Here is a 26,904-nt window from a genome sequence, read left to right on the forward strand (position 1 = left end):
ACAAAGAGAGCATATAATGAGAGTTCCCAGAATGCATTGTTGAAGCTAAAATTTTAGACCGGGGGTGTCAAACTCATTTTAGTTCAGGGGCCACATTCAGCCCAATTTGATCTCAAGTGCCCAAGACCAGTAATTTCATAATACAGTAATACAAAAATACCGTCAACTCCAAATTTTTCCTTTGTTTTAGTGCTAAAAGGTACATTCTGAACATTTTCACATTTAGGAATTATCCTTTTACAAAACATCAACAACCTGAAATTTCTAAAGAAAAATATGTTCACTTTCAACAACATTATGCCTCAGTTTATCATTTACACATTACAACTTCCAGATGACAGTGTCTAAAAGACACAGCATTTAGTCACAGGGATCTGGAACTGACCGATAGAGTATTTTACTTTATAATCAAAATGCCAAAAGTCAGACAAAAAAAGACAACAAAAACAAGACAAAATATTAGAAATGAGACACAAAATGACAATAAAATGAGACAAATGACACAAACAAGACCAAAAATGAGTAAAGCCAGGAAAAAAATAGACAAGGAACACAAGAGAGACAAAAAAAATCCCACAAACAACAAATACACAAAACAAGGAATAAAGCAAAACACAAAATGACAAAAATAAGACAAAAACACAGGCGAGACAAAAAGGAAACACAAAACAAAAACGTGAGAGAAATGACAAATCAGACAAAAAAAAGACAAAAATCAACAAAAACAAGACAAAATATTACAAAAATGAGACATAAAATGAAAAAGAATCTAGTATTTTATTTGATGGTCAAAACAACTTGTCATTGTCTAGAAATATTTTAAATTTATAGTTTTACAAATTTAATATTTTTGCAGTTGATGTCTTCTCTGTAATTTTCACACTTTACAAAGTTGGCTTGTGGGTGGGATTGGACCCTCTGGTGAATCACTTTTGGCCCACAGGCCACATGTTTGACACCCCTGTTCTAGAGAGATTCTTGATTTTCGTTGTATAAGACAACAGACATAGTAGAAATTTACTCTGCGTCTTCGTTAAGCGATTAAGTTAAAACGATTCCAACCATGATAAAGGTTAATACTGTCACTAGTCTTTTCTCCTGGAGACTTAAAAATGTCTAAAGAAAAATGACTTGAACACTTCAGAAACTCTTCACTTGAAGCTGACCCGGTAAATATTCAGATAAGAGGACCTGGACAGGTTAAAAGTTAGCTTAAAGTGATAAATAAGTATTAAAATGAACTAAAGAAATGCTTAAATGAAAAGAAAAAAGCTGATGAGTAAAGATGAAAAACTGAATAAATCGTTAATATAAATGCTATTGAAAGTATGGATAAAATGTTGAAACTGCTAGCGAATAGCATGGGCTAACAGTAAAATAATCAATAGATGTTAAGATAAATAGCAAACTGACCAAAACTTTACATTAAAGTGTGGAAATCAGACTTAAAAAAGTTTTTTAAAAAAATGCAGTTTAATAGGAATAACTATAATAATATTAAGGTCAATAATAAAGGTTCAGGTGCAGTCATGCAGCACTGCGACAACTGTAAATATTTACAAATGTGCATAAAATTAAATATGCTAAATGTATGTTTTAATTATTTAAATCCCATTTTCCTTCATCAAATAACTCTAGTAATTGATACTATGGTCTATTAGAGCTCCTAAAAAAGTCAAGTCTACCCTTAAAGTTTGGATCCTATTCATAGTATCGACACAAAGTCATTATTTTGATAATCAATACTTTTGCAGGTTAATACAAGAAAGAAACATGGATCCAACATGTTAGATCATCTCCTATAATCATTAAAATGCGTTTACCATTGCTTAAAAATGCATATAATACATGATTTTACACAAAAAATTCCAATAATCATGACATTTTCGGCGCTTATCAAAAAGTATTGATTACCAGTAGCCTCTGTATGCTTTTATTTTGATATTTCCTGTACAGAAGCTGTGAAATTTGGCTTCATTGTGGAGCTGTGCGCTCTGAGAGGCTATAAATTATCTGTGAAGTTTCTCAACCTTCAGCGTGACCGAAACCTTTATCAGATAATTTAAATGATTTAGTTGAAGGTGACGTGTTCATCTTCAGTGACGCCAGAGTCGTGTTTGTGTTAAGAAACAGTACACAAGTACAACAACAACAAAGGCAGCTGAGACGACGGCGGTTACATGAACACATTTTTATTGCAATAGCTCTATCGAAAGCAAAAAGTTTTGATAAATATAAACACTATGCCGACGCTCAAATTGCCTCTGAGCGGCCCTCCTAACCCCCTTTTCCTTCCACGAGGAAACAAAGAGAAAGAGCAGAAAATGAAAACAAAAAATAAAAAGGGGTTGCACCTGCCAAGGCGCCGATCATAACATGAAAAAAGCGACAAGTTGAGTTTTCCTTATTTACGCAAGGAATATTTCCATTTCCAACAGTTTTCTTTTTTTTTAGGACGTACGTCGCCAAAAAATAATGCACATACGAAGGATAAACACCTCCACAGTATTTTTTTTAAACTCTCTCTTTCCTGTAAAGCTAATAAACAACAGCATTCAACTCGGAAAATAAGAACACAGGTAGCAGGGTAGAGTAGGATCTAATTTTTGCTTCTTCCCCCTGATACCAGGGCATCATCTTCATCCTCATCGACAGCATTTCCAACTGTTAACTGTTCTACACAGCAGCAAATAAACTGTAATATAGTTACAAAAAAATAAACATTAGGCAGGTTGGAACCCATTTTCTTTATACAAATAACTGCAAAAATGCCTATGTACTCTTAAAAAAACTACCCTTGTGTCGCTTTGTTTTTTCAGACGCCCCGATGCAACAAAACAACCAAGAATAAGATGATTTTTCCCCCTCTGTAAACTAGAATACAAAATAAATCAAAAGATTAGAGGAAAAAAGGAAACAAAAGTTTGCATAACGATGCTTCTCTGCGAGGATTATATATATGTGTATATATTTATATATATATCTACATTTATAGATATATATATATAACAAAAGGTCTTTCTCATTTCTCCACCCCGAACAAGAAAAAGGACAGTTTGAGGTTGAATTGTTGCCAAAATAAACACAGATTCTGTGTAAATTAATTCAGTAATGACAAAAAAAGAGGGTTTAAAGTCCGACATTTTTCAAATAAATTAAAGGGCGATTATTCCACAAACTCCCCCCGCCGCCCCAAAATCTCGCATCTCTACCGTTTTTTTGCCATAAGCATTAAAACCCCAAAAGCAACGCATCGCCGTAGCATAGTAAGTACACAAAAACAAACGTAAGAAACTAAATCTTCTCATTTTGTCTTGGGGGGGCAGCAGCCGCTGTCTAAATATTCTTGTATTCAATTCTTTGTTCGCTCACAAAAAAGGGAAATATCTCAAATTGTTCATAATGTACATATAAGACACATCACAGGCATAAAATCTTTAGACAGCATTTTTAACGCAGACCGTGGATCTGCTGAGGAAGGGGGCTTTTTTTTCCCTCTGATACTTCTGTACCGATTTCACCTCCACAAAAAAAAAAAAACAAAAAAAAAAAACCTTTTCATTACCTCTTGATTCTCTTTAACGCTCCTTTTGTAGTAAATTTCTGGTTGGAATTTGGAAAGAAAGGGGAGCCGGGACGGTCGGAAGAGGGATAATTTGTTCTAATCGGAGCAGCTGGTTGGTGGGATTATGAAATAGAAAGTTTTAGCGATTAGTCAGTCTCAAACCTGACACACTCTGAACTACACCCACTGTTTAATTCAAACTAAAATGAAATGAAAGGATAAGCCATGAATCGGTGCAGCCCTGTTTGACCAAAATGAAACCATTCGGTGCACATGCTACAGTTCCAGCTGAGTTTTAGGCATTTGTGAAAGTGAGACACTGACGGCTTTAAAAAGACAACAGAGAATTCAGTTTTAGCAGCAGACAATTTCATTTAAGTGTAGTTTTTGTAGCCCTGACATCCAGAGAAATTGTTTTTCTTGCACCACACGAGACGCATTTATTAATCTTGCGTGCATAAAGTAATATGCAAAGAAGTTCATAACAGTGTGCAAGATATGACAAAATATTTTCAGTGCCTCCACTGAAATAGTAAAAAAAAAAATATTGAAATTTCTGCAACCGTGACAACTGAAAATGCATTTTTGCACGTTCTCAATCTAGATTTTTGACTGAGATGAACGTGGAGAGCCAGATGTGCAGAGTTCGCTGCATCCGTGCAGTTCAGAGAGCATCAAGTGAGCTGTCAATCACAGAAAACTCACCTTTTTTACTGCGATAATGCAATTTGTTTAAACTAGACGCGATACCTCGGCCCCCCTCCCAGCTCTGCACCCCTGCTGTGCGGGGCTCTGCAGGGACGACAATGACGATGCGTCCCACACAAAAGCGCAGCAAGAGTGACAGGCCTTCATCTGTCCAAGCAAATTACAAAAACAACAAAAAGAAAAAAGAGTGCGCTGACAAAAAGGACAAAGTTAGCATTAGACGAGTGAATATCAAACAAAAGAAGAAAACTTGAAACTCTGTGGGCCACGCCGACTGTCAGTCTTTGTGTTTGAGCGCTTTTCTCTATGAAAACCGTTGTGGGAGAGTAGCGGGGTTTAGAAACGCTAAATGCAGCAGGCCTCGGCTAAGATTGGATTGATTGAAGAGAGTGTGTGTAGTTGTCATGGGGCAACTATGTCCACCTGGGGCCGAAGCTCGGGTTACTGGAAGCCTCTTTACGTCACCGGGAGCCGCTGACGAACAGCCCCGCATGTATGTGTGTGTGTGAAAAATCCTGAACGTCATCAGGAGCCGCTGACAAAGTGCCGAAACGGGGGCAACACAGGAATTACCCTCGCCTAAATAGGGCTGCATGACTACTCCGTGTGTGTGTGTGTTCGAAGGGCAAGCACGGGACACACCACATGACGGTGGCATATGTCTTCATGACTTACAGCCGTGTGTGTGTGTGTGTGTGTGTGTGTGTGTGTGTGCATACATGTCACTGTCTCCAAAGTACAGTATACCATGCACTTGCATTTCCATGTGTGTGCATTAGCCTTGTGTTTGCGTCCCAGTGTCTGTACTTTGTGCTTTTACCTTTCTCATAGGTGTGTGTGTGTGTGTGTGTGTGTGTGTGTGTGTGTGTGTGTGTGTGTGTGTGTGTGTGTGTGTGTGTGTGTGTGTGTTGGTACCACTCTTCCTTGCTAACCTGAACTGTGCTACGGACCATATGAGGTAAAACTGAATATGTATGAAACAAACAACAAAAAAACCCAACTATTTCCATCTGCCAAACCGTTTTCTGTGCAGCCAGCAGGGCGGGATATCTGACTATTTGCTATTTCTTTCCATCCACAGCAGCCATGTCTCAAAACCTCCTGATGCATGTGGTAATTTGACATTTAAAAAGGAAACAAAACACTGATGGGCTTTCTTGCCGAGAGTTATTTGGGATCACTCTGACTCAACGAACATGTCACCTTAGCTTAGCATAAAGAACTAGCAGCACTTCTAACAATCGCTAAATATCATCATCATCATCATATTGTGATTGAAACTACCAATTTTCTGTTTTCCAGGGTGTTTTGCTAGTGATTTTTTTATTATTATTACAAATATATGACATGCCACCTTAGCTTAGCATAAAGAGCTAGCAGCACTTCTAACAGTCGTTAATTAATGCTATATTGTGATTGCAGCTACCAATTTTCTGTTTTCCAGGGTGTTTTGCTTGTAATTATTAACTATTATTATAATAAATATAACATGTCACCATAGCTTAGCATAAAGAGCTAGCAGCACTTCTAACAGTCGCTAAATAATGTTATATTGTGATTGAAACAACCAACTTTCTGGTTTCCAGAGTGTTTTGCTTGTGATTATTAATTATAAATGCTATAAATATGACATATCACCTCATGAAAGGGAAAACTGTCCTTAACGTTGTTATACTGTGCTAATTTAGCAGTGCTAGCAGGCAGATTATAGTACCTTAGATGGCTATTTCCAGTCTGTATGCTAAGCTAACCTAACAAGCTGTTACCTATAGCTTCATATTTAGCAAACATGTACAAAAATCTTCTCTTAACTCTCAGCATGAAAGCAAAATTTTCAAAATAAGACCGATTTTAACATGTCAGCGTTGTTTCGCCACCCTGTTGAGTACCATCAGTCACAGATGCAAACAAAGAAATGTACTGGAATATCTGTACCTGCTGCAACAAATAAATAATACGCAGTATATAAAATGAAAAAAGTAATGCTTTAAGAATTCCCATTGCATTCACACAACGATAAACTCATAATAACCCAGTCATTCTCGGAGCAGAGAGCGCCGTGCAAAATATTAACCCAAAGATCGCAGTACCTGTGCAACGCCTCTCTGAAGCTAAAATGGACCCAGCCATGAGCTCGTACCATTTAAGGGGGAAGAATCGGGTAAATTAATTAAAAAAATAGAAATTTTCTACCACAACTTTGTCGAAAATGTAATGACTTTACGGTGCTGGGGAAGGATTACACATAGGGTAAATTAAAAAATAATAATTGTAATAATAAATGATGAAAGTTAATATTTTAAGTTAAAAAAAATCCAAGTTGGTACCATAATGCCTTTGCTTTGAATTCCAACTTCCCTTTTTAATCGCGTACGGAGAAGCAGGACCATCTGATAAAAGGACAATCAGCGGTTGTGGTGACACCCTTCAGTCAAAGTTCACTGTCGAACCGGAGGGGGGAAGAGCAGCAAACACCGGCAGCAAGAGAGGGGGGAAAAGACGAGGAAAAAAAAACAGGACGAGATATGCATATAAAAACACAAGAAAAACAAAGATGAAATACACTTTTTTAAAAAAAACTGCAAGCGTTTTTTGTCATGTTGTGATGTTTGCTGTAGTTGTCTGCGTCCAGGAGGTGGCAGCTTTTCAGTCTGAAGGAAGGTCAGAGGTCACGACGGGGAGGCCAAAGGTCACAGAGTCAAATGCCCCGAGCAGAGAGATGAGGATGAGGAAGAAGAGGTGAGGAACCTCTGTTGCTCAGTCTGAGGGAGGAGAAAACAAAGGACATGATTAGGAAGTAAGTCACCTTAAAAACCTGAAAACATGAGCAGACAAATACAGAAAAGACACCATGTGGAAACACTTGCAGCCAAATTCATGATGTCTGACTGAAAAAGGATAAAGTTTTATTTTAAAAAAACTACAAAATCATGTAATAGAAATCAGCAACTGGCACGAAACTCTATCCAGCAGCTAGCTTTGTAAGCTAACTTGCTACCAGCTATCTCAGTCACTTTTTCATGTCAATAAGGTTTAATTTAAACACTCTTATCTATAAACCTTTAAGCACAAACTGCCAAATTCCTGCAATCTGGTGGCTTTTTATGCATCATTGTGTGTTTTTCTGCACTATGAAACACTCCCTGATAAATGTTGCACTATTTAATCACATTTAACTGCCTGAAAGCTCATGTCATTCTACATTTTCAGTTATTTTTTCCTAATAATTGACATACAATAGTTGGACTTTGTGTATTTAGACGGTATTGCAGTGATACGGTTGAATAGCATCACATGGCGAATGTACGTAGTGTTGAAAAATAATCCAAAACTATTCTGACAATTGACCAATTGTGCCTTTTTCATGCAAAAATGCAGAAAATTTTATTGTTTCTCAAATTAACTGAACATCTTCAGGTATTGGGTTGTTCAATAAGTCAATGCAGGCATTTTTTTCCAGCATCAGTATTCACTTTTCTGCATCATTTTATGGTGGAAATGTTAATTTATTTATGTAAAGGAAAACAAAAACATCAGAAACTAGGTGACAATTTAAATTTTTATGAAACATAATGCAGTAAGGGCTCACCGACATCCTGTATTACTCTGAAAGATTTGTTCTCCTCACGATCACATTTATGTATTACCGTATGTAAAAGGCACAATTACTTTGCTGTACTTATATGTGTTTTTTGTTTCATGGAAGTAAATACATTAAATATGCATGCGGCATCTTTCACGTCTACAACTAAATTCAGTTAAATTATTTAGAAACCGTTAAATTTCAACAGCTCATTGGTGATTTCAACAATAGTTCTGCCTATAGTACAATTAATATGCACATTTTTGGTTCTAATTTATGTTTTTCTGTTTTTTCCCCCCTTTTTTAGTGTTGAGTGAATATCTTTGTATGTAGGACTTTTGTTTGGGCAAGAATGTGAACATAAAGAAACTTTGGAACCATTTTAATGGATATCTTCTGCCCAAAACTGTTAAAATAATCACATTTAATGGGTAGGTATTTTTTTAAAATAAAAATCCCTAGTTGCAGTTGTAAACATGAGCAACATTTGTAAAAAGAAAAAGTAACCACCACTGTGTCCAACAGCCTGACCTGCCTGATGTGACACACAGGAAGAAAAACTGGAATGTGGCCGGTTCACTGACAGCGGTTTTGGACTGACAGCATTAGATGTTTTTTGGACATTTGGAGGCCGAGTGGTGCCGACTAGTTTGTCTGGCTTTGGGCTCAGTGATGCAAACGCTGCCACGAAGCGGTGAAACCATTGGTTCTCCAGGTTTTGGGGGATTTTCAGAGAGGTAGTGCCACCCTGCATTTAACCAGGAAAACCTGTTTAATGTTAGAAAATACAGAAAGGCAGGTTTCTAACATCTGTTGATGTCTTGGAAATATCAGTCAGCAGAGTTTTGAAATTACAATTAACCACACATCAATTAGACGGCCCTAATGTACACAATAAAGCCATTTCTGAGAGATCAATCAACATGGCAGCAATATCAAATAAGCTTATAATCACAGTAAAGCTGAGAGTATGTGGCTTTCAGAGAAGCAGCACAGATGTAAGACATCTCTGTTGAAGCGAGTGGCTTGGCTTGAGCCGCTCGCTGTGTAAAAAAAATCTTTGTCTGGTGAAAAAGTGGCCGGTGAACTTTGGATCGCGCTCACTGCCAGAAGACACACAAACACAAAGTTTGTTTCCTGCCCTGCTATCATGGCCGGGCCGGACTGTCAGGTCGGCTGTTGTGGTGTGGCCCGGCGGCCCTGAATGACCCTGCCGATGGCCGCCGTCCAGCTGGGTTATTCCACTGAGAGCGAGGCTTTGTCTGACACAACAATGTGAGCAGCACGCCATAATACAGATGCTTTGACAGGGGGCACTGCTGGAATGCTGCTCCTCTGTTTTCTAGCCACGGGGATAGATGGACAGAAAGGCAGCAGACCCAAAAACAATCTGGTCCAAATAAATTAAAGCCAAAGGAGGAAAGTGCATCAATCACTGTACATCTACTAAAGGCAGGACTCGTTTCAGGCAAAAACATGAAGAACAAACGAGTAATGTTATGTTATTCTGTATGTGATTGTTTGTCAGCAAAATTCCCAGAACTGTTCTCAAAGCCACAAGTGAAATCAAATGCACTGAATTTACTTTAATATCGAGAAGTTTACAAGATCAGGTTGAGGAAAAATACCAAATTCTCACCAAATGCCACTGTTACGACCCAACCGCTAGGGTCAGCTAGGTGTAACAAAAACAACCAGAGGAAATTAGTTAAATAAAGCAAATTATTGCTCAGTGACACAAAAGTGGTCAATCAAAGGAAAACGAGACTAGAGGATGTCGCTAAATCAAAGAACCAAACGAGAATAGCCCTCATCAGGTGACCTAAATATGTAGCAAGCGAAGGAAATTGACAGGACTCGGAAACATCCCCACAATTTAATCAATTTTTCCTTCTATCATGTGCAATGGATAAGTCTTGATAAGTCCACAGCGCTCACTTTGTAGTAGGATCGCAATCATGTGATCGTCAGCAGGCAGCTGACGTAGTGTGCACTAGTTGTCATAGTTACAGTGACAACGTGATGCCATGACGCCATCTTGCAATGATACAGAAATCTTTAACAAATTTGTGGATCCAGACTATAAACTGAATCACTGCCAAAATCTAATCACTTGGTCCTTGCATCATTTCTGACCTTCCCTGAAAATTTCATCCAAATCCTTTGGTCTGGTTTTGAGTAATGTTGCACATAGACAGATTAACAGACAGAAGGACAAAGACAAACGTATGCCGATCGTCACATAACTCGTTAGCGTTCCTTGGAGTAATAAAACTAAACAAAAGTTAACACAGTCATCAACCTAGCTAAACAAAACAACTAAAATCCTTAGTCAAAAGTGAACACAGTAGCAACACTTACCACAAACACCAGAAGCTAACATAAATGAGTACTGAGAGGGCAAAATTAACTCAATAAAACTGGTTCCTCAAAACACACATTACTCACAAGACATGAATCACCACCTCTCAGTGGCCACTCACCAAATTAAGTCAGCTACTAACAGGAGCCACAGTCTTGTACCGGTAGCCTGAGTTACAGGTACGTTGTTTTCAATTAATCATCACAGCTACAGAGCATGCTGTGTGTAGATTAATACCAAAATAAAACTCAAATATCAACAGACAGAAACGCTCTCTGATCTCAGCTTTCTCAGTTTTCCTGACTAACTTTCTCAGCACATCAAAAAGGCTTCATTCAAACACTTCTTTCACATTTTAAGCACAAACTGTTACATTCCTCCATTCTGGTGACTTTTTAGGCATCAGTGTGCGCTTTTCTGCACTATGAAACTTTCCTTGATAGATTTTGCACCATTTACTCACATTTAACTGCTTGAAAGCTCACGTCAATCGACGTTTTCTTTTATTTTTTCCCAATAATTTGCCTGCAACAATTTGTCTTTGCATACTAAGACTGTACTGCTGTGATATAGTTGAACAGCATTGCATAGTGAATGTATGTAGTGTTGAAACTGAATCAAAAATCATTCTGACAATTGACAAATTGTGCCAATGTTATACAAAAATGCAAAAAAAAGTTCTGGAATATCATTCACATTTTCTCCCAGATAATTACTATACTAAGACTGTATTGTAGTACTATGGCTGTATAGCATTACATATTAAGTGTTGTAGAGTTTCTGTAGTGTTCTAGAAATGCAACCACATGCGAAAGTTACATTTTTAAATCAGTTATTCTAATAATTGATCAATTCATAATATGTTACAGAGAATTTATTTATTTTTTTTTAAATTTTAAATCGTCCAGCCCTAGTACACAACAGAGGTCAGAAATTAAATTATACCGCGAGTCTTTATTTCGTTAGAGGGCAAAAGAGCATTATAAGACTATTTTTAGATCGTAGATCCTGGCTAATTTATTCCACCTCAGTAACTTTGGATTACAATGTGGCACTACTGATTCACACTAACCCATCAACTGCTTCATTTGCAGTTGAAGAACTTGGAAAAACTAACTTAGTGATTTCTTATTAGATATTACATGGTCAGGTTAATGGGATTTAGAATTAAGAAGGGCTGGGACTTCAACGCATTCATTTCGCTTAAATAAAGTAATACAGTAAAAATAACGCATTAAAAAATGGATTTAATTGCACCTTTCGCAGTTCCCTAATTTCTGGCACACCGGTAACACTGATGTCCACTCCAGCCCAGTAGGTGGCGGTAATGACCCTAAAGTCTGTTGTCCAGCCGTGAAGAAGATGCACAGGACACACTAATGCCAGTGCACAAGAAAGTTTAATGAACAATTTAGGAAAACGAGACCGCATCGAGCTTGTTGGGCGGAAAGTTTTCTTTTAAAAATCTTCCCGATGGCAGCTTGGTTGTGTTCAAATTGTGCAAAGAGTTTTCTTATCACACAGCGCTTCAGGCCGACGGTATCACCTCAATGCAAAACATGGTACTGCAAGCACAAGCACAAGAGCTAAAGCTATGTGTCGACAGGATCAGGTTTTTCTAACATGGAAATAAAATGAAAATTCGCCTGCTTGGTGGGTGTCTCACTAGTGGGTCACTAGGTGGTCACATGACAGACCATCAGTCCAATAGAAACGTTGGACTGACATGGCGGCTCTGTCGCAAACTTTCTCTTTTATTACAAAATAATTCACCGAAAAGTGTTTCTGAAAGCATTTGAGGCGAGCAATAAGCTGCTGAACCTGTCTTCATTTTAGTTCAACAGTGCCTGGTTTAGACGTTTAACGAAAGTTTCACGATGCGTTGGACCTTTGCTCCCCGCGCTGCATTTGCATAAATGAAACTACTTTATGCAAAAGAGCTCCAAGGCGGCGCACCATATGTAGCTACGACAGTCCTAGTACCGGCAAACGGTGTAGCCACCCCATAATACACCAGTTTTAAAGACACTGAAAGTGTTTGAATTTACCAAAGTCTTTAAACGTTGAATATAATCGCTATAATTGGACTTGGAGTGTGCAGTCATCTGTGAATGTAGTAGACAGGTGAAAAATGTACAGAAATACAAATGAAGCATAAACATTTTTGTTGTGCAAGTTCACGTATGTCTATTCATCGATTCAGTCGTCAACCAAAATTTATTTGAATTGAAAATTTAAATGCTTTTGTGTCAGATATTGACATTAAACAAAAATGCAATTAATCATGATTAATTAATTACAAAGCCTCTAATGACAGATTATTTTTAAAATTGCATCCCACCACTAGAACCAAGACTTTATATTGAGTTTTGATGTGAGTTTTTAAAATACTTTGACTGGAGGGCGGCGTTTAGCTCACGTGCCACGGTGTAGTTCTGTGCAAACCGGTTATGTATTTTCTTAACTTTGTGAATCATTATACTTACACTGCAAACAACACGCTTTGGCAATACTGCACTTAATTATGGTCGTGACAGTAGAACAGAGTTGAATTTGAATGTGGGCGTGTGAGAGAAAGTCTGAGGTCTCTGGGTTTCTGTGTAGTCCAGGCGTAGACTTTGATCAAAACAACGCTTTCAGGACACGAGCCTCGCTGACCTGAGCTGAACTCGCTTCAACACAAACACACCACAAAATTGGGTTATAAAAACAGCAAACACCTGCATTAGCTAACAGCTTGTTGTGTCGCCAGACACATGCAGGTGCTCCAACCCGCCACCCATCACTGTCCGTCTGGTTCATCTGCACTCGCCGACCTGACTCCCTCTGCCCCCTAAAGCCCCGTTCACCCAGCTGGGACAACAGATGAAAGGCATCATGGGAGCGAATGGCCAGCATAACGTGTTGACCTGACACAGGCCGGCATGACAGCTGGGCTGACGGCTTTTAAAGTGCAGATCGAGGAACGAGGGGAAATTTGATCAGGCGCACTGAACTGCTCGATCCCCTCCCTACATGTTTGGAAACCTGTTTTATGATTTAAATTCTGGATTTAGGTTTCCTGAGGCTGCAGATGGGTGGAGGGGTGGGCTTATTTTTTAAGGTCTTGTAGAAGCCAGTGGTTACAGTCCACATGAAAATCCCTACAGATGGATGCCTAAAGTCTCCGGCCCACATTTGGTTTTCATATACAGTGCTGAACAAATTTATTAGACCACCTGTTATAAAAACGAGAAAACACAAATATTTTAGAAATCTGTCAGAAGCTTGTTCCAAAGTAAACATTGTGTTGTTTTTTACTAGGAAAACTGGAACAATAGTCCTTGTTCACATATATTAACTAAAAATTTTAATTAATAACACTGTTTTTATTAACTTTTCAACAGTCTGTTTTGTTACTGAGTTCCAAATAGTTTATAAATGTTCCCAGAGACTTGCTTTGGATGAAACTTTTGTGCAATCTATGGTTGAATTCAATAAATCCCAGATCTGTTCAATAGGATTCTAGTCTGGACTTTGACATGGCCAGTCCATCAGTTCCAGAACTCCAAATTCCCTTTTTGGGGGGTCCAATAGTCTCTGCACAGCTTTGAAGTATGCTTGGGGTTGTCTTCTTCCTGGTCTATAAACCCACAACCAATCATTTTCAGTCCAGAAACGATTCCATGACGTGCCAAGATGTTGTGGTAGACCTTCTTGTTTGTGATAATTTGGCATTTCAATCAAAAAAATAAAAATGTGCCTCACTATTGTTTTCTGCCTTTTTCTACAAGAGTGCATTTTAAAATTCATGGATAATAACAATAACTGTTTTTTTTAACATAAAAGATATAATTTGTATTAAAGAAGTTGCACATTAATTAACCATTGCAAAAACATGAAAATATTTTGGTAATCAGCTATACTGTTAATTTAGGCCAGCTGTGGTGAAAGCCTTACACTGGATGGTGGTCTTATAAATTCGTTAAGCATTGTATGACAAATTAAACTCATTAAAAGGAGACTAAAACACACTTCAAGTTTGGGTTGTAGGTGGATTACGGTAAAGAAAACACACTGTCCTGAAGGTAGCACTAGCAAGAAGCAGGAAACGTGCAAAGTGGAAATCGTTAATCTTTCAAAAGCCATGAAACCCTCTGCAAACTTCATAATAATCTTTAGTGAGTTGTACAGTAATTCTGATGTTACAGTTGCGCTATAATAACATTGTGCAATGTCCAAAACCTCTACAGCTTATCATTTTGTGACGTAACTTACAAGATTTGTGCACATTGACGAAAATGTGACAAAGTGCAAAACCTTGACATAAAAATGCAACGCAAGATGAAAATTCCTGCCCAAATATCAATGTAAACGATTTAAAATCGTCAATGGAGCAAGAAAAAAAGAACAAATCTCTTCAAGTTTCTGATTTGCTGTAGCTTATAGCCCTTTAGTTCAATCAGTGGATGTTTAAAAGTTCACCAGAAGCCAGAAGGTAAACGCAATCGCAAAGGTGTGACGCACGGACCGTCACTCTTAAACACACATCTGCACACGCATTCAGACTTTGTCTAATAAAGCTATCTAACATCACATTCCAGTAGGTTGAGGCAAGCTCCAGTAAAAACGCTGCTTTATCATTACCGTGTGTCTGCAGGAGGCAGCGAGTCAGACACTAAAAGCATTACAAAGAATGACAAGAAGCAGAGAAAAGGCGAGTGGACGGCGGAGTTTCTGCATGTTTGAGAGTCTCGGGAGCTTCGGCGATGAAGTGAAGCTGGAGACCACCTATGAAACTTACACTAGACGAAGTAAAAACTTACAGTGTTTAGGTCCATTTATTACTGACGAGACTCAACATTTCCCTCTGAGTAAGCACCGCAGCTCTTTGAAGCTTAATCACTGCCCGGGACTTTATTTAAGCTGCATGACTTCATTAATAGTCACAGCTTTGTACCGTAATACGTTTTAACTGAGAACAACTGTCCACATTCAAAACGTACAAAAACAATCTCACAATTACATCTTATAGCTAGAAATGGTAATTGGTAATACGATGCTCAAAAAGCAAATAAATAACAAATAAAAAAAAAAAACTAAAGTATTCTGAGAGTTACAGGTGTGTTTGATCACCACCTGTAAGGTTTGCATGAAACAAATTTTTTCAGTTTCATCAGAAAAAACAATCAAAGCTCTGATAAAAACGTGAAATTTCATCAAAATTAAAAAGAATCAAAGTTTATCTCCTTTAAATGACAGATTTCGTCCAAAAAATCCATCTAAAACCAAAAGATTTTGTTTATTGTTACATAAAAACTTTTTTAAAAAGCAGCAGTTTCTCATATTTCTTAAGCTGGAACAGGGAAATATTTGTAGTTTTTTTTTAGTTTTCTAGTTGTATTTTCTGCAGCTTCGAAGTGGAATTTAAAACTGTGGAAATTACCTTCTTAATTTAACATTCTTAATTTAAAAATTCATTGGCCAATGAGAAGCTGGCTGGTGCCAACAAGCCCAAGGTTAGAGGTTCAATTCCCCATTTAGCTCAACAGACACCAACACCGCGAGGTTTGTAGTTTCCCATGCGTCTCACTGCAGGGCCACCCAAAGCTAAAAGCACGTCTACCATGTCAGTCCTGTGAATTAAGGCTATTTTGGGATTATTTATTTGCTAAATGGACACAAAAACAGGCAAAATTTCAAGCTCTGGGGGGCTTTCGGAGTCACAAATACACTCCTGTGACAGTCAAAATGGCAGCTTAAAGCCGAAATTGCTTTGTGTGCATAGTTGATGGTTGATAATTCTAACATCTGTGGGCGTACATATCTGGATATTTAAGAGGGAGAGGGACCGCTGCATGCAACACACACACAGTGGAAAAGGGGGGTCCTGTTACGAGCAGCACATGCCTCCGACCGGCCCATAAATTCACGTCGGTCTGTAAATAGACCTGTAAATATAGAAGGGCCTGGCCGTGGAGGTGGGAACGAGAGAGGAAAAGGGCAGCCTCGTAACGTCTTCGCTAACATCTTACTCCCCCGTACGATAACCCTGCTTCACACTCTGCCTCACCCTTTGCCACCTCATAGCCACTTGGAGGAGGAAAGGGCAGGTTCCCACCGCTGTCGTCGAAAAACCACCACCTCTACGGTTCACACATTCCTCAAGCAGTGCAGTAATGACCATAAAGCATGATGTTTATTACGCTACAACTCTGTATGGAGGTTCTACCTGATAGAAGAAGTTACCTTTATGAATTCGCTCCACTTTCAACAATAAAATTGAATAAAAAAGAACCACAAAATGTCCAATCTGAAGCAGGAAAAAGCGGCAAACCTTCGCAATCTTTGGCCCCCAACAGGTTGAAGTTTTGCCCATTTTTGTGTCCGTTTAGCAAATAAATAATCCCAAAATAACTGTTTCATGAGTGCCTTAATTCACAGGACTGACGAAGTAGACGTGCTTTTAGCTTTGGGTTGACCTGCAGTGAGATGCATGGGAAACTACAAACCTGGCAGTGTTGGTGTCTGCTGAGCTAAACGGGGAATGGAACCTCCAATCTCAGGCTTGTTGACACCAGCCAGCTTCTCATTGCCCAATGAATTCTTGGGAGCATTTTAATTTAAGAAGGTAATTCCCACAGTTTTAAATTCCACTTCAGAGCTACAGAAACTACTACTAGTGACTACTTGCTTCGAACAAAAAAGCAAATATTTCTTATTCCCACAGCTGTTTTTAAAAAAAAACACCACCTCTATGGTTCTCACACTCTTAGAACAGTGCAGTAATGACCATTTTGTGTTATGCAAACCATACAGGTGGTCAGCAAACACACCTGTAACTCAAATAATAAAAAAAAATACTGTAAATACTACAGCAAATCTACAATACGTTAACTGACATTTAATCTAATTTTCTGTTTTGTCAGGGTTTTTTTTCCAGTATTTTGTTTTTTCCAGTGTGGATTACCAATTAACCATCTGCTAGCCATTATTTACAATCTTGATTACTTTGTCTATTATTTTCTCCACTATTCAATCAATTGTTGGTCTATAAAATGTCAGAAAATGGTGAAAAATGTTCATCAAAGCGCTCAAATGTCTTGGTTTGTCCACAACCCAAAGAGATTCAGTTTACTGTTGTAGTAAAAGTTTAGACTTTTTTCATCAAAACTAATCATTTCTAAACTAGACATCCTCAGTTGAGGCTCAAAGAACTTCAGTTATTAATATCTGTCATTTTTTGGCAGAATAAATCTGATAAATGACAGTTGAATTATTACAGCTAGATGGCGACTAAAAGTTGTTTACAATACCGACCTTTTTTTTTTACCAATATGTCAACAGTTTTTTGCTACTAAAATGCGATTAAACAGTCAAAACAGCCTAAAGTTCCCACAGTCACACAACTATTTTTTTCTACACAACAGTCCTGAAAACATTTGACATACAAGGACATAAACCTAAAAACTAGAAAAAATGATTAAATAGTTATTTTCTAGTCACTTCATCAATGAATCATTTTATCTTTTCGGGTGCAAAAATTCTTTGATTCTTCATCATTACAATATAAAAATTGTAAAAATCCATCATTAAACCACTATTTATGGGTGACTATAACTTGACGATCTCAAACAGCAGCGGCCTCAAGTTGAAACAAGCCAACAAAGAAAGACAAAAAAAAGATTAAAATTAGGCATAGATGCTGATAAATAGTGCCAGATAACTATCCCATCTTTAGAGCAGTAAATATTCAGGAACTATTTTTCAACTTTTGGTTAGTTTTCATGCAAAAATACTAAAAGAAAACCCCTAAATCCAGCTTATAAAATGTGATGTGGTGGTGCTGCTGTTTGGGACACTGTAATGTGCATTATTCATTATTTTCTAAAAAAAATTATCAACATATAATGTATACAATTAATAAACTTTCAGCATTAAGCAGTAATTGATTAGTCAGCTACTGAACTATTTGGACAATCGATTAAATTTCTGTTTGCAGCTTCCTAAATGTGAATATTTTCTGCTTTCCTTCCTTTTCCGTGAGCGTAAACTGGTTGTCTCGAGCTTTGGAAGGCACAGATTTCCACCATTTTCAGACCAAACAACTTATTTTGTAATCAAGAACTATTAACTGCTTCACCTGCAGTTTAAAGCTTGAACTGGAAATGTGTTTCAGATTTCAGTACCTCCAGCTGATGTAAATGCTGAATATTTACAGCGACATTTCCCAGGTTCACACTAAATTTCCCTAGCAGCTGGATGGAAGCGCAGCCTTCTCCCTCCCTCTCTCTCCTTCGGGTCGAGGATCCAGGTGTGCCTCTATCAGTTCAACGCTGCAGCTGAGAGGAAGTGCATTCCTGAGTGATGATGATGCGCTTCCTCTCGGCCCCGCTGTGTGCCTTGACACGCTGCCGCCGCAATTACAGTGCCACATCAAAGGCCGCCTGCCATGACTCAGCGCATACAAACACACACACACCTACCTAGATACAGAGCACAGACTGTAAACACGCCAACACACACACATGCAGTTTTGGACTGTGTGTGCGTGTGGGCAGGGCTTTCTGAACGCTACCTTGAACCGCATGAACCGACACACAAACACACACAAGCTCGCTGCCTAATGAACCTGCTGGCAGCAGCTGAAAGTACACACAGACAGACGCAAACAATAGGATGTGTTTGATCGGTTTGAGTGTCGGTTGATCTCCTGTGTTAGCGGGCACGGATTCAGCACTGATTTACTTGAACGCACACACACACAGCACGACGATAAACAAATGAATCAGTCGGCGCTCGCAGAGAGTCCTGACTCATGCACACACAGCGAGACGGTTCGGGGAGGACGAGGTGGCGAGGGAAAAGCACAATATCGGAAGATGATCAAAGACTGGAAACAGAGACAAAACATCCTCTTGATCCTTGTACACGCCGTCTAGAGCACCTACTGTAGACCTGACCTCAGCACTAAGTCTCAGCACAGCGTTTCTCTCACACACAGAGTCAACGATCGAGTATCTCCATGGAGAAACGACATGACCACCTCAAATACTAACTTGTGTAAACCTACTGTACTTCACCCACAGTGAAGGAAACACCTGGAAATATGGCAAATGGGAAACATTTGGGGTTCAGAAATATGAAAGCATATGGAAGTAAAGATGTACACTACCATTCAAAAGTTTGGGGTCACTTAGAAATGTCCTATTTTTAAAAAAAAGACAACATTTTTTGTAGTTAATGAAGAGAACATTAACTTAATCAGAAATAAAGTCTAGACATTGCTAATGTGGTAAATGACAATCAATGAAATTTTTAGTGGAATGTCTACGTAGGGGTAGAGAAGCAAATTTCCAGCAACCATCCCTCCCTGCTGTGTTCTAATGCTACATTGTGTTAGCTAATGGTGTTGAAAGGCTCACTGATGATTAGAAAACCCTTGTGCAGTTATGTTAGCACTTGCATGTCATTGTTCTGATGGACAAATTAAAGATTTAAACGAGTCGATATTCATTTTTGTTGTACACATGTGGACAGTGAGATGAGTTGAGGAACAGAACATTACTCTGCAACATAAGTTATGACAAAATTCTTTCAGCAATATATATGCAGTCGACCTTAATAGTTGATTAGTTAGGTGAATCTGAGGTGCAATATCGATATCTTAACATCACTGTGTGTTTCATTTTTGTGTTTTTTCGACTGTCAGACGAAACAAATGAGACATTTATGACTAAAATGATAATGTTTTACTATTTATGATACCTTAAACATTAAGCAACAAGCGAAAACAGGATCAAAACACAGTGGTGGCATCCACCCTATGTTTTAATTTCAAAATCAATTGTCAAAAGGAATTTGATCTCTCTCAAGATCAGCATTTCAGCTCAATTTCATAGGCATAGTAATAATAAAGCCCAATCAGAAATTAAACATGAGTGTCTGTCTTATCGTTTCCAAAAGTCTCTGTTTCATATAAAGATTAAACCGAGGCCTGTAGCATTTCCAAAAGTCTCAGTTTTAGGTATCTTACTGTGGCTGCTTGGTGAAAAAGTAGCAGCAATTATGCAATTATTAGTGTGGATGAAAGCAAATACAGAAAAATGCAGGAAGTTTTAAGCTAGATGTTGCATGAACTGGTTGATCGGAGAAAACCCCGATCAAAAGCCGCTAAAATTCAAAGCACATGAGGAGCAGATTGAGTTTTGCTACTTAATGCAAATAAAAGCTGAAGGTAAAACTCCAATAAATTCTTCAACCCATAGACCTGATGCTGTTTTTATTTGCTGCATGGTTTCTGAAACACAACACAACTTTCTGCTGTTTCAGACCAAAGCTCCACAAGTTCAGGCAGTGACTACTGTAAATCACATCCACAAAAGGCACTTAAAAGAGTGAGTCATTGTGTTTGGACAAGAGCTCACAATTTTCAATGCCACATGAGAAAACTTACAACTGTATAAATTAGCCCTTCCTGAACTTCTAGTGCCTCCGACATGAAAAATGGTACAGAAAAAAAAAAGGACGGCAGTTAGACATTCTTGGTAACGTTTGATGGTTACCGCTTACCAAATAAGAGGATTCGCTGCTTTTCTTTGTTGTGTATGTCAGAAAGCCACAATTGTGACATGCATTTGTTCACCATTTTTGACACGAAACTAAGAGGAAAAATTAGCAGCAGATTACTTGATACTGTAATAATCATTAGCAGCAGCCCCACAAGCTACACCCTCCAAAATAAACACCTCTAATGATCTCTACAAAAGGTGATTACATCTTTTAGACTGTGAGGTATTTTGCCGTCATAGCAAGAGACTCTTTAATGTTTATCCAAGATGTAGAAAAGCATCTCAAGTGACAGTATTACAGCAGACAAAAGGCTTTAAACACAGAAACGCCTACACATTAGTACATTCTGCATACATGCTGACACAAAGAAACAGCGGCACGTGCACAGACAGGCACAGAGAGACACTAACAGCTACAAAGACGGGAAGTCAGGGCCTTTTTGGGTGATTCAGTCCACACTTGACCTCAGTTAAACCTCTGTTCATTCAGCACGCTAATCGTCTACCAGTCTGCTGGACTCAAAACATACACAGACCTCAAGATGAACCACATATTGGTGCCACTTCCTGTACCAGCACTGTTATAGCCCAGACTTCAGTTCCCAAGACAGATGCCTTCAAGACAACGGATGGCTGCTGAAAGCGCTTGAATGCAGCCTTGTCAAGATCACAGAGACGTGATTCAAAATAGACTCACTGGAGGAGCTGCAAATTGATATAATGCGACTAATAATAGCATACAGCACTGAGGGTTATTTTAGATTTCAGTGAGGAAAAATATCTCTAACACTTACTCTCTTTTACTCACACGAGAGCTCATTCTCTCACATACACAAAGCAAAAAAATAAATAAAATACAACTCTGCTTCTCCATACACTGGCTGGCTGCTGTGTGAACTCCTGGAAAGCAACTAAAGGTTTCTATAAAGATTACCTGTCAGAGCAGAGGTGACAAACAAAATCTGAGTGGCAATCTGTCAGCCTGAAACACAAAATACACAGACATGCACTTGAGCTAACTCACCCTTGGTTGTTGTAGTGACTCCATCTGATTTGGTGAAGTCGATACTGGCATAGGCTCCGTTCTCGGGCAGAGGCACAGTCCCCACCGCCGCCATGCTCCCATTACTGCTACTGGCGCCCGACGTCATGGCTCCCATACTACTCCATCCTCCCGCAGCTCCAAGGCAATGTAGTTGAGGCGTTCTGGTAACCAACAGACATGTTCCTGCACATTCTACTGGCTGCAGCACCCGAGGAGGAGGAGGATGTCGAGGTCCCAGAGCCCAGGCCCACTTCTGTGGTTCTTGCTGGGGCATGGTGAGCCGGCGAGTCCCCCATACCCTCCACAGACATCCACACACTGTCGAACGATGCTGAGCTGGCCCATCTGGAAGCCTGACCCTCCGTTAGGTAAGATCCATTGGGGGCTGCAGGATTAGCCAGTGAGGGGTGGGTGGCTGAGGATGAGGGGCAGAGTCCTCCTCCAGGAGGAGTTGAATTAGAGGAGGAGGTGGAGGAGAATGTCTCCGAGCTGTGTCTCCTCCTGCCCTGGGGTCGGCTCGAACCACCTTGGGCTCTAGCTGGTGTGTCAGAGCCCGGCCTGGGCTCGACGGAGGGAGCGGAGGAGAAATGGAAGAGGAGGAGGCAGAGGGAGCGTGACCATAACGTCCCTCAATCATACAGAGATGCTGCAGCATGGCTGTGGGGCTTGTTTGAGTCCTCTCACCTCTGCTGAGGTTAAATGTCATGTCCGTGTAGTCGTCCCCGATCGACCTCCAATGACCTCCGGCCTGCACTCCAGGGGAGGCCAGCGCCCCAGGATTGATAGCCAGGGGTCGGATGTAACTGGGTGGGTTCCAGGGGGCAACAAGGCTGGGCCTGGGTGACTGGTTCTTACCCAGACATCCAGCACTGTCCTGCTGATCAGCCCCCACCTCCACACTCATATAGTCCTGGTGAGTTTGGGGCTGGGGAGGGGAGCGACGGTGATCACTGGATCCCAGGAAGGCGCTTCGTCTTGGGCAGAGAGAGGATAGGCGGGGGGCTGCTGTTGGTGAGGGTAGTGATCCCCAAACTCAATGTTAATATACTCTCCAGGACTGGAAGGCTTTTCAGACGAACTGCCAGTGGCGGGGACTGAAGTTGAGGTGCCTGCAGACGCAGTAGAGGGTTCACTAACCCGCAAAGGACCGTGGAAACTCCTTCTGCCTAAAGGGAGGCGGTTGGGCCTCACGATGCGCCTGTCAGCCATGGCTGCAGTCGTATGGTGGGCTCCATAAGGCGGAGGTGGGTGAGAGGGGGTGGATGTGCTACTACCTCCTCCACCCCTCTTCTCTGGTGTTGATACTGAAGCTGTGGCAACTGATGAATAGACTGGCTTGGCAGGAGAACTCATAGGAACATATTCCCCATATTCTTTTTCATCTCTCTCTCTGGTTGGGGCTTTATAGGAGCGAGGGAGGGAGAAATAAGGGCTATAAGACTTTGGGGTGCCCTCAGGTGTAGCAGGTGTGAAATACCCACTGCTCCCTTCATGTGAGAGCTTGCGTCCACTGCTGCTGCTGTACGACATGTCCATATATTCACCGTTCTCAGGTCTCTCTGCTATGCTGTCGCTCCCACCAGCACCTGCCATGCTGGAGCTGCTGTGAGGGCTCTGAGAGGCCTGCACTGGGGAGGGGGAGCTGCCGCTGCCCCCTGGGAGCATCATCATGTAGCCGTGGGAGTCCGTGGAGGATTGAGACTGAAGCTGTGGGTGATGGTGGGCTGAACGGGCAGCTAAAGCTGGACTGTGAAACTGAGGGGAATGGGAGTAAGAAGTGGGTTGCATAGGCATGTAGTCGGGGGGAGTGTCCCGTGGAGACGCAGCCACGCCGCACATCATGGGCATGTAGCCGCTGTCCTCCTTGGCAGAGGAAGAGGAAAGAGGTGGGCGCTCGGCTCCGGCCTCCGTTCTGGAGAGCGTGGAGGGTCGGCTCTGCTGGCTGTGTTCAGAGCAGGAGCTGTAGTCGGAGCGGAGTGAGGAAGAGGAGGACGAAGGCCCACCACGGAGCAGCCCACTGCCGAATGGTAACACCACATCTGAGCCCTCGTCCAATGAGAAGTTGGTCTGGGTCATTTTTTGATAAACTGCCACTCCGGAGCCGCCAGTTGCCCCGCCAGCAGGTCTGGTGAAAGAGTGCGTCCTCCTTCTCAGTGATGAAGAAGAAAACCGCTCATCCTCTGTTGTTGACGTGCTTTCGTCACGCGGTGTGTCGCCTCCACTGTTGTTTCCAGAGCCCCCACTGGCGCCAAACACCTCCCGGTTCCAGCCCATGGCCATGTAATCATTCAGACAGTTCTCCTCTCTGATTGGCGGGGTGTTGCCCAGAGAGTCGGGTGTGTTACTCCGCACCCGGAAGTACCGGAAGTCACCGGGGCTGGAGCCATACTCATCTGAGGAGTTGAAGCCTCCGTCAGATGGGGAGCCGCATATCGAGGCGCTTGATGGGCGGGTGAGAGTATCAGAGACAGAGCCGTGGCCGCTGCTGGAGGAGACGCTGACAGGGCTGGTGGTGGAGGGGAAGTGGGAGACTGGAAGCGAGGCGGAGCGGGCGTGATAGGTGGATGATGAACCTGGGATAGCTCTGATGTAGCGCCCGCTGCAAGTGCTGGTGCCAGCATTTCCTGTGGCTACACCGCTCCCACTGCCGCCACCGCTCCCCTCCTGGCGACCATGGTGGGCTCGTGCTGAGTTCAGGTGGACCAGGCTTCCTGTGGCGGAGCGGAACGGCCTGTTCATCGTCCCCTCACCCTCGCTTGATGTACGGAAGCGATAACCACTAGCCCCGGAGCTTTTACTCGATGGTGGCGTCCCGACAACTGACTCCGTCCTCGACCGCCGCTGCAGCCCAGTCTGACTCGGTGGTAGGTTGCCCAGGTGGCGTCGGGTCGTGATGAATGACATGGGATTGGAGCCCGATGACTGGCTCTTGCTCCTTGGCCGAAACTCCGCAAAAGCTTTCAAGGCTTTCATTGTCTCCAGGATAGTCTCGTGCATGTTTTGGGCAACGACAGAATCATCCACCTGCATCCATATCTCCCCGGGCCCAATAGAAGAGGAGCGACCCACCTCGATGAAAAAGAAGCTTTCTGAATGTCCACAGCGCCTAATGTTCATCAGCTGGAGGTTCACACAGGGGGTCTCAGAGTTCAACTTAACGAGGTGAATGGTTTTAGTTGAGAGGCATAGCCGGTAAACACCTGTGAGGTTTTTAGTTTGACCCAGTCCTTTAGGTTTTACATTCACCTGCCACACCTCTTTGAATACAGTACCAGGAGTGACTGTACCGTATCCATCATCCAAATCATCTGAATCCAAGTGGCCCTTCTTGCCTTCACTCATCAGCTCACTCACAGCTACATACCAGTCCTCCTGCTCCTGCTCGTTCTCAGCCACGATGGCAAAGTACTCGTCCTTAGTGTAAAGGGCAATGAGGTGTTTGTTTTTGGAATCGGCCCTTTTGTTCACCGTGAAGCACTGATAGAGGTAAATCACCCTTTTCGGGGGAGAAGGGGCAACCGCTCCGCCGCTCGCGGCGGCCGCGGCAGCAGAGCGCAGGCTGTTCCTGAATTTCTTCTCGCTGTCGTAGTACTCCAGGCGGCTCGGCCCGAGGTGGCTGGCAGCCCGGAGCACGAAGAACCTCTTGTGTCCATGCTTCTGCTTCCTCAGATAACCACACTTCCGAATATCATCCACAACGTCCGAGGTATTTGCGACATTCACCGCCGCGTATACATGGCTGCTACTGCTGCCGCTCGCGGCGGAGGAAGCGGCGGGGTCCTCGGCGGCGTGTACCTGGCTGAGGGACGAGGAGGAGGAGGCTTTCCTGCTCGGGGACTCTGCGATGTTTTCCCCGGAAAGATGCTGCTGTGGGGCCAGCTGGTAGTGATGGTGCTGCTGCTGATCCTTAGGCGGGTGGTGGTGCGGATGGTGGAGGTGGTTGGAGGGCGGTAAATGCTGGTGGAAACGAGAGCCGCCTCCTCCGACTCCTCCGCCACCGCCGATATTAATTAACGGGGAAGGGGGTTCCCGACCGAGCCGTCTCCGTTTGCGGCCACGGCTTTCGTCCCCACGTCCCTCTGCTGCGTCTCCACCATCAACATCGCAGCCTTGCCTTCCTGGTAGTTCGTGAAATTTGCCATCAGAGACTAAAATCAGGGGTCACTTTACTAGCAAGCTAATCCGAGCGGACCAAGACCCCATTCTTGTTTTGGGAGACGAGCTCCCGAGTCCGGCTAGGCCAGCTAACGTTGACTGGCACGGCTCAGATTTGCAATCCTCACACACCGGCTTTATTATTCCGTCAAAAAGCGAGTCCCCTCGGCCCCTTAACGGCCGGATAGGTATTCCAAAGCGGGCTCTTTTCACGAAATAAAGCCTACCGTGTGCAACATGACCACGTTCGGCGGCGTTTCTGTAATCGGGAGGCTCCGGCTAGCTCGGTTAGCAATCCGTTCCCTTCTCCTCCTGTACACATCTCTACGGGCCACAGCACAAACAACACATGACCCTCTGCGTCACCCAGCAAACGGGAGGAACAAAGAGCCAGACCCGGCCTCCAATTGGCCCATCATTTTGACAGACGTCTATTGACAGGCATCCCCTCCAATCGCTATGAAACATTCGTGCTTTGCGTCAATGGCTCCGGCCAATCGCGTCGCGGAGAGTTTACTGAAGTTTCAAAACTAGGCGGTGTTTCTGCGGGCTGATCTGGAGCCTGTTGGTAGCCGAACCGGCGGCTATTTAGGCACAGAAAATTGATCCCAGAGCTGCAGAGCTGCAGACCTGCAGTTTTACCTTGTAGCTCAAAGTAGACACAAAGTCCTGGGTCAGTTGGTGTATTTTAGTGTTGTATTTTAACTGTAACGTAGAGAATAATGTTGGATTTATTGTGACTAGTATATTCGTCCCGCTTCTAATCATTCTTAACAAACTCCAAATCAAGAAACTGATATGGTTTTGGTAAGTTTGGTGTCATTTTTATTGAGTATGTAAAAAAAAAAAAAAGCTTCTTAGTATTTCAAAAGGAGATTTTAGTTTATGTTATCATTATAATTTTAATTTACTTTTAATTTCATTACATTTAAAACT

General features: G+C 41.7%; 1 protein-coding gene across 1 annotated transcript; it reads right to left on the minus strand.

Annotated features, from left to right (window-relative positions):
• Window positions 1-2,176: 2,176 nt before the first annotated feature.
• Window positions 2,177-26,552, minus strand: LOC110956578 (insulin receptor substrate 2-B). The gene is given in 7 exon segments (XM_022202169.2): window positions 2,177-7,035; window positions 21,793-21,933; window positions 21,936-21,971; window positions 21,974-22,321; window positions 22,324-22,776; window positions 22,779-25,841; window positions 25,844-26,552. Coding segments are annotated over 7 exon segments (4,158 nt in total). The 5' UTR covers window positions 25,956-26,552; the 3' UTR covers window positions 2,177-7,030.
• Between the last annotated feature and the right edge of the window lie 352 nt (window positions 26,553-26,904).

Source organism: Acanthochromis polyacanthus, chromosome 23 (genome assembly GCF_021347895.1).
Source record: "Acanthochromis polyacanthus isolate Apoly-LR-REF ecotype Palm Island chromosome 23, KAUST_Apoly_ChrSc, whole genome shotgun sequence".
NCBI lineage: Eukaryota > Metazoa > Chordata > Actinopteri > Pomacentridae > Acanthochromis > Acanthochromis polyacanthus.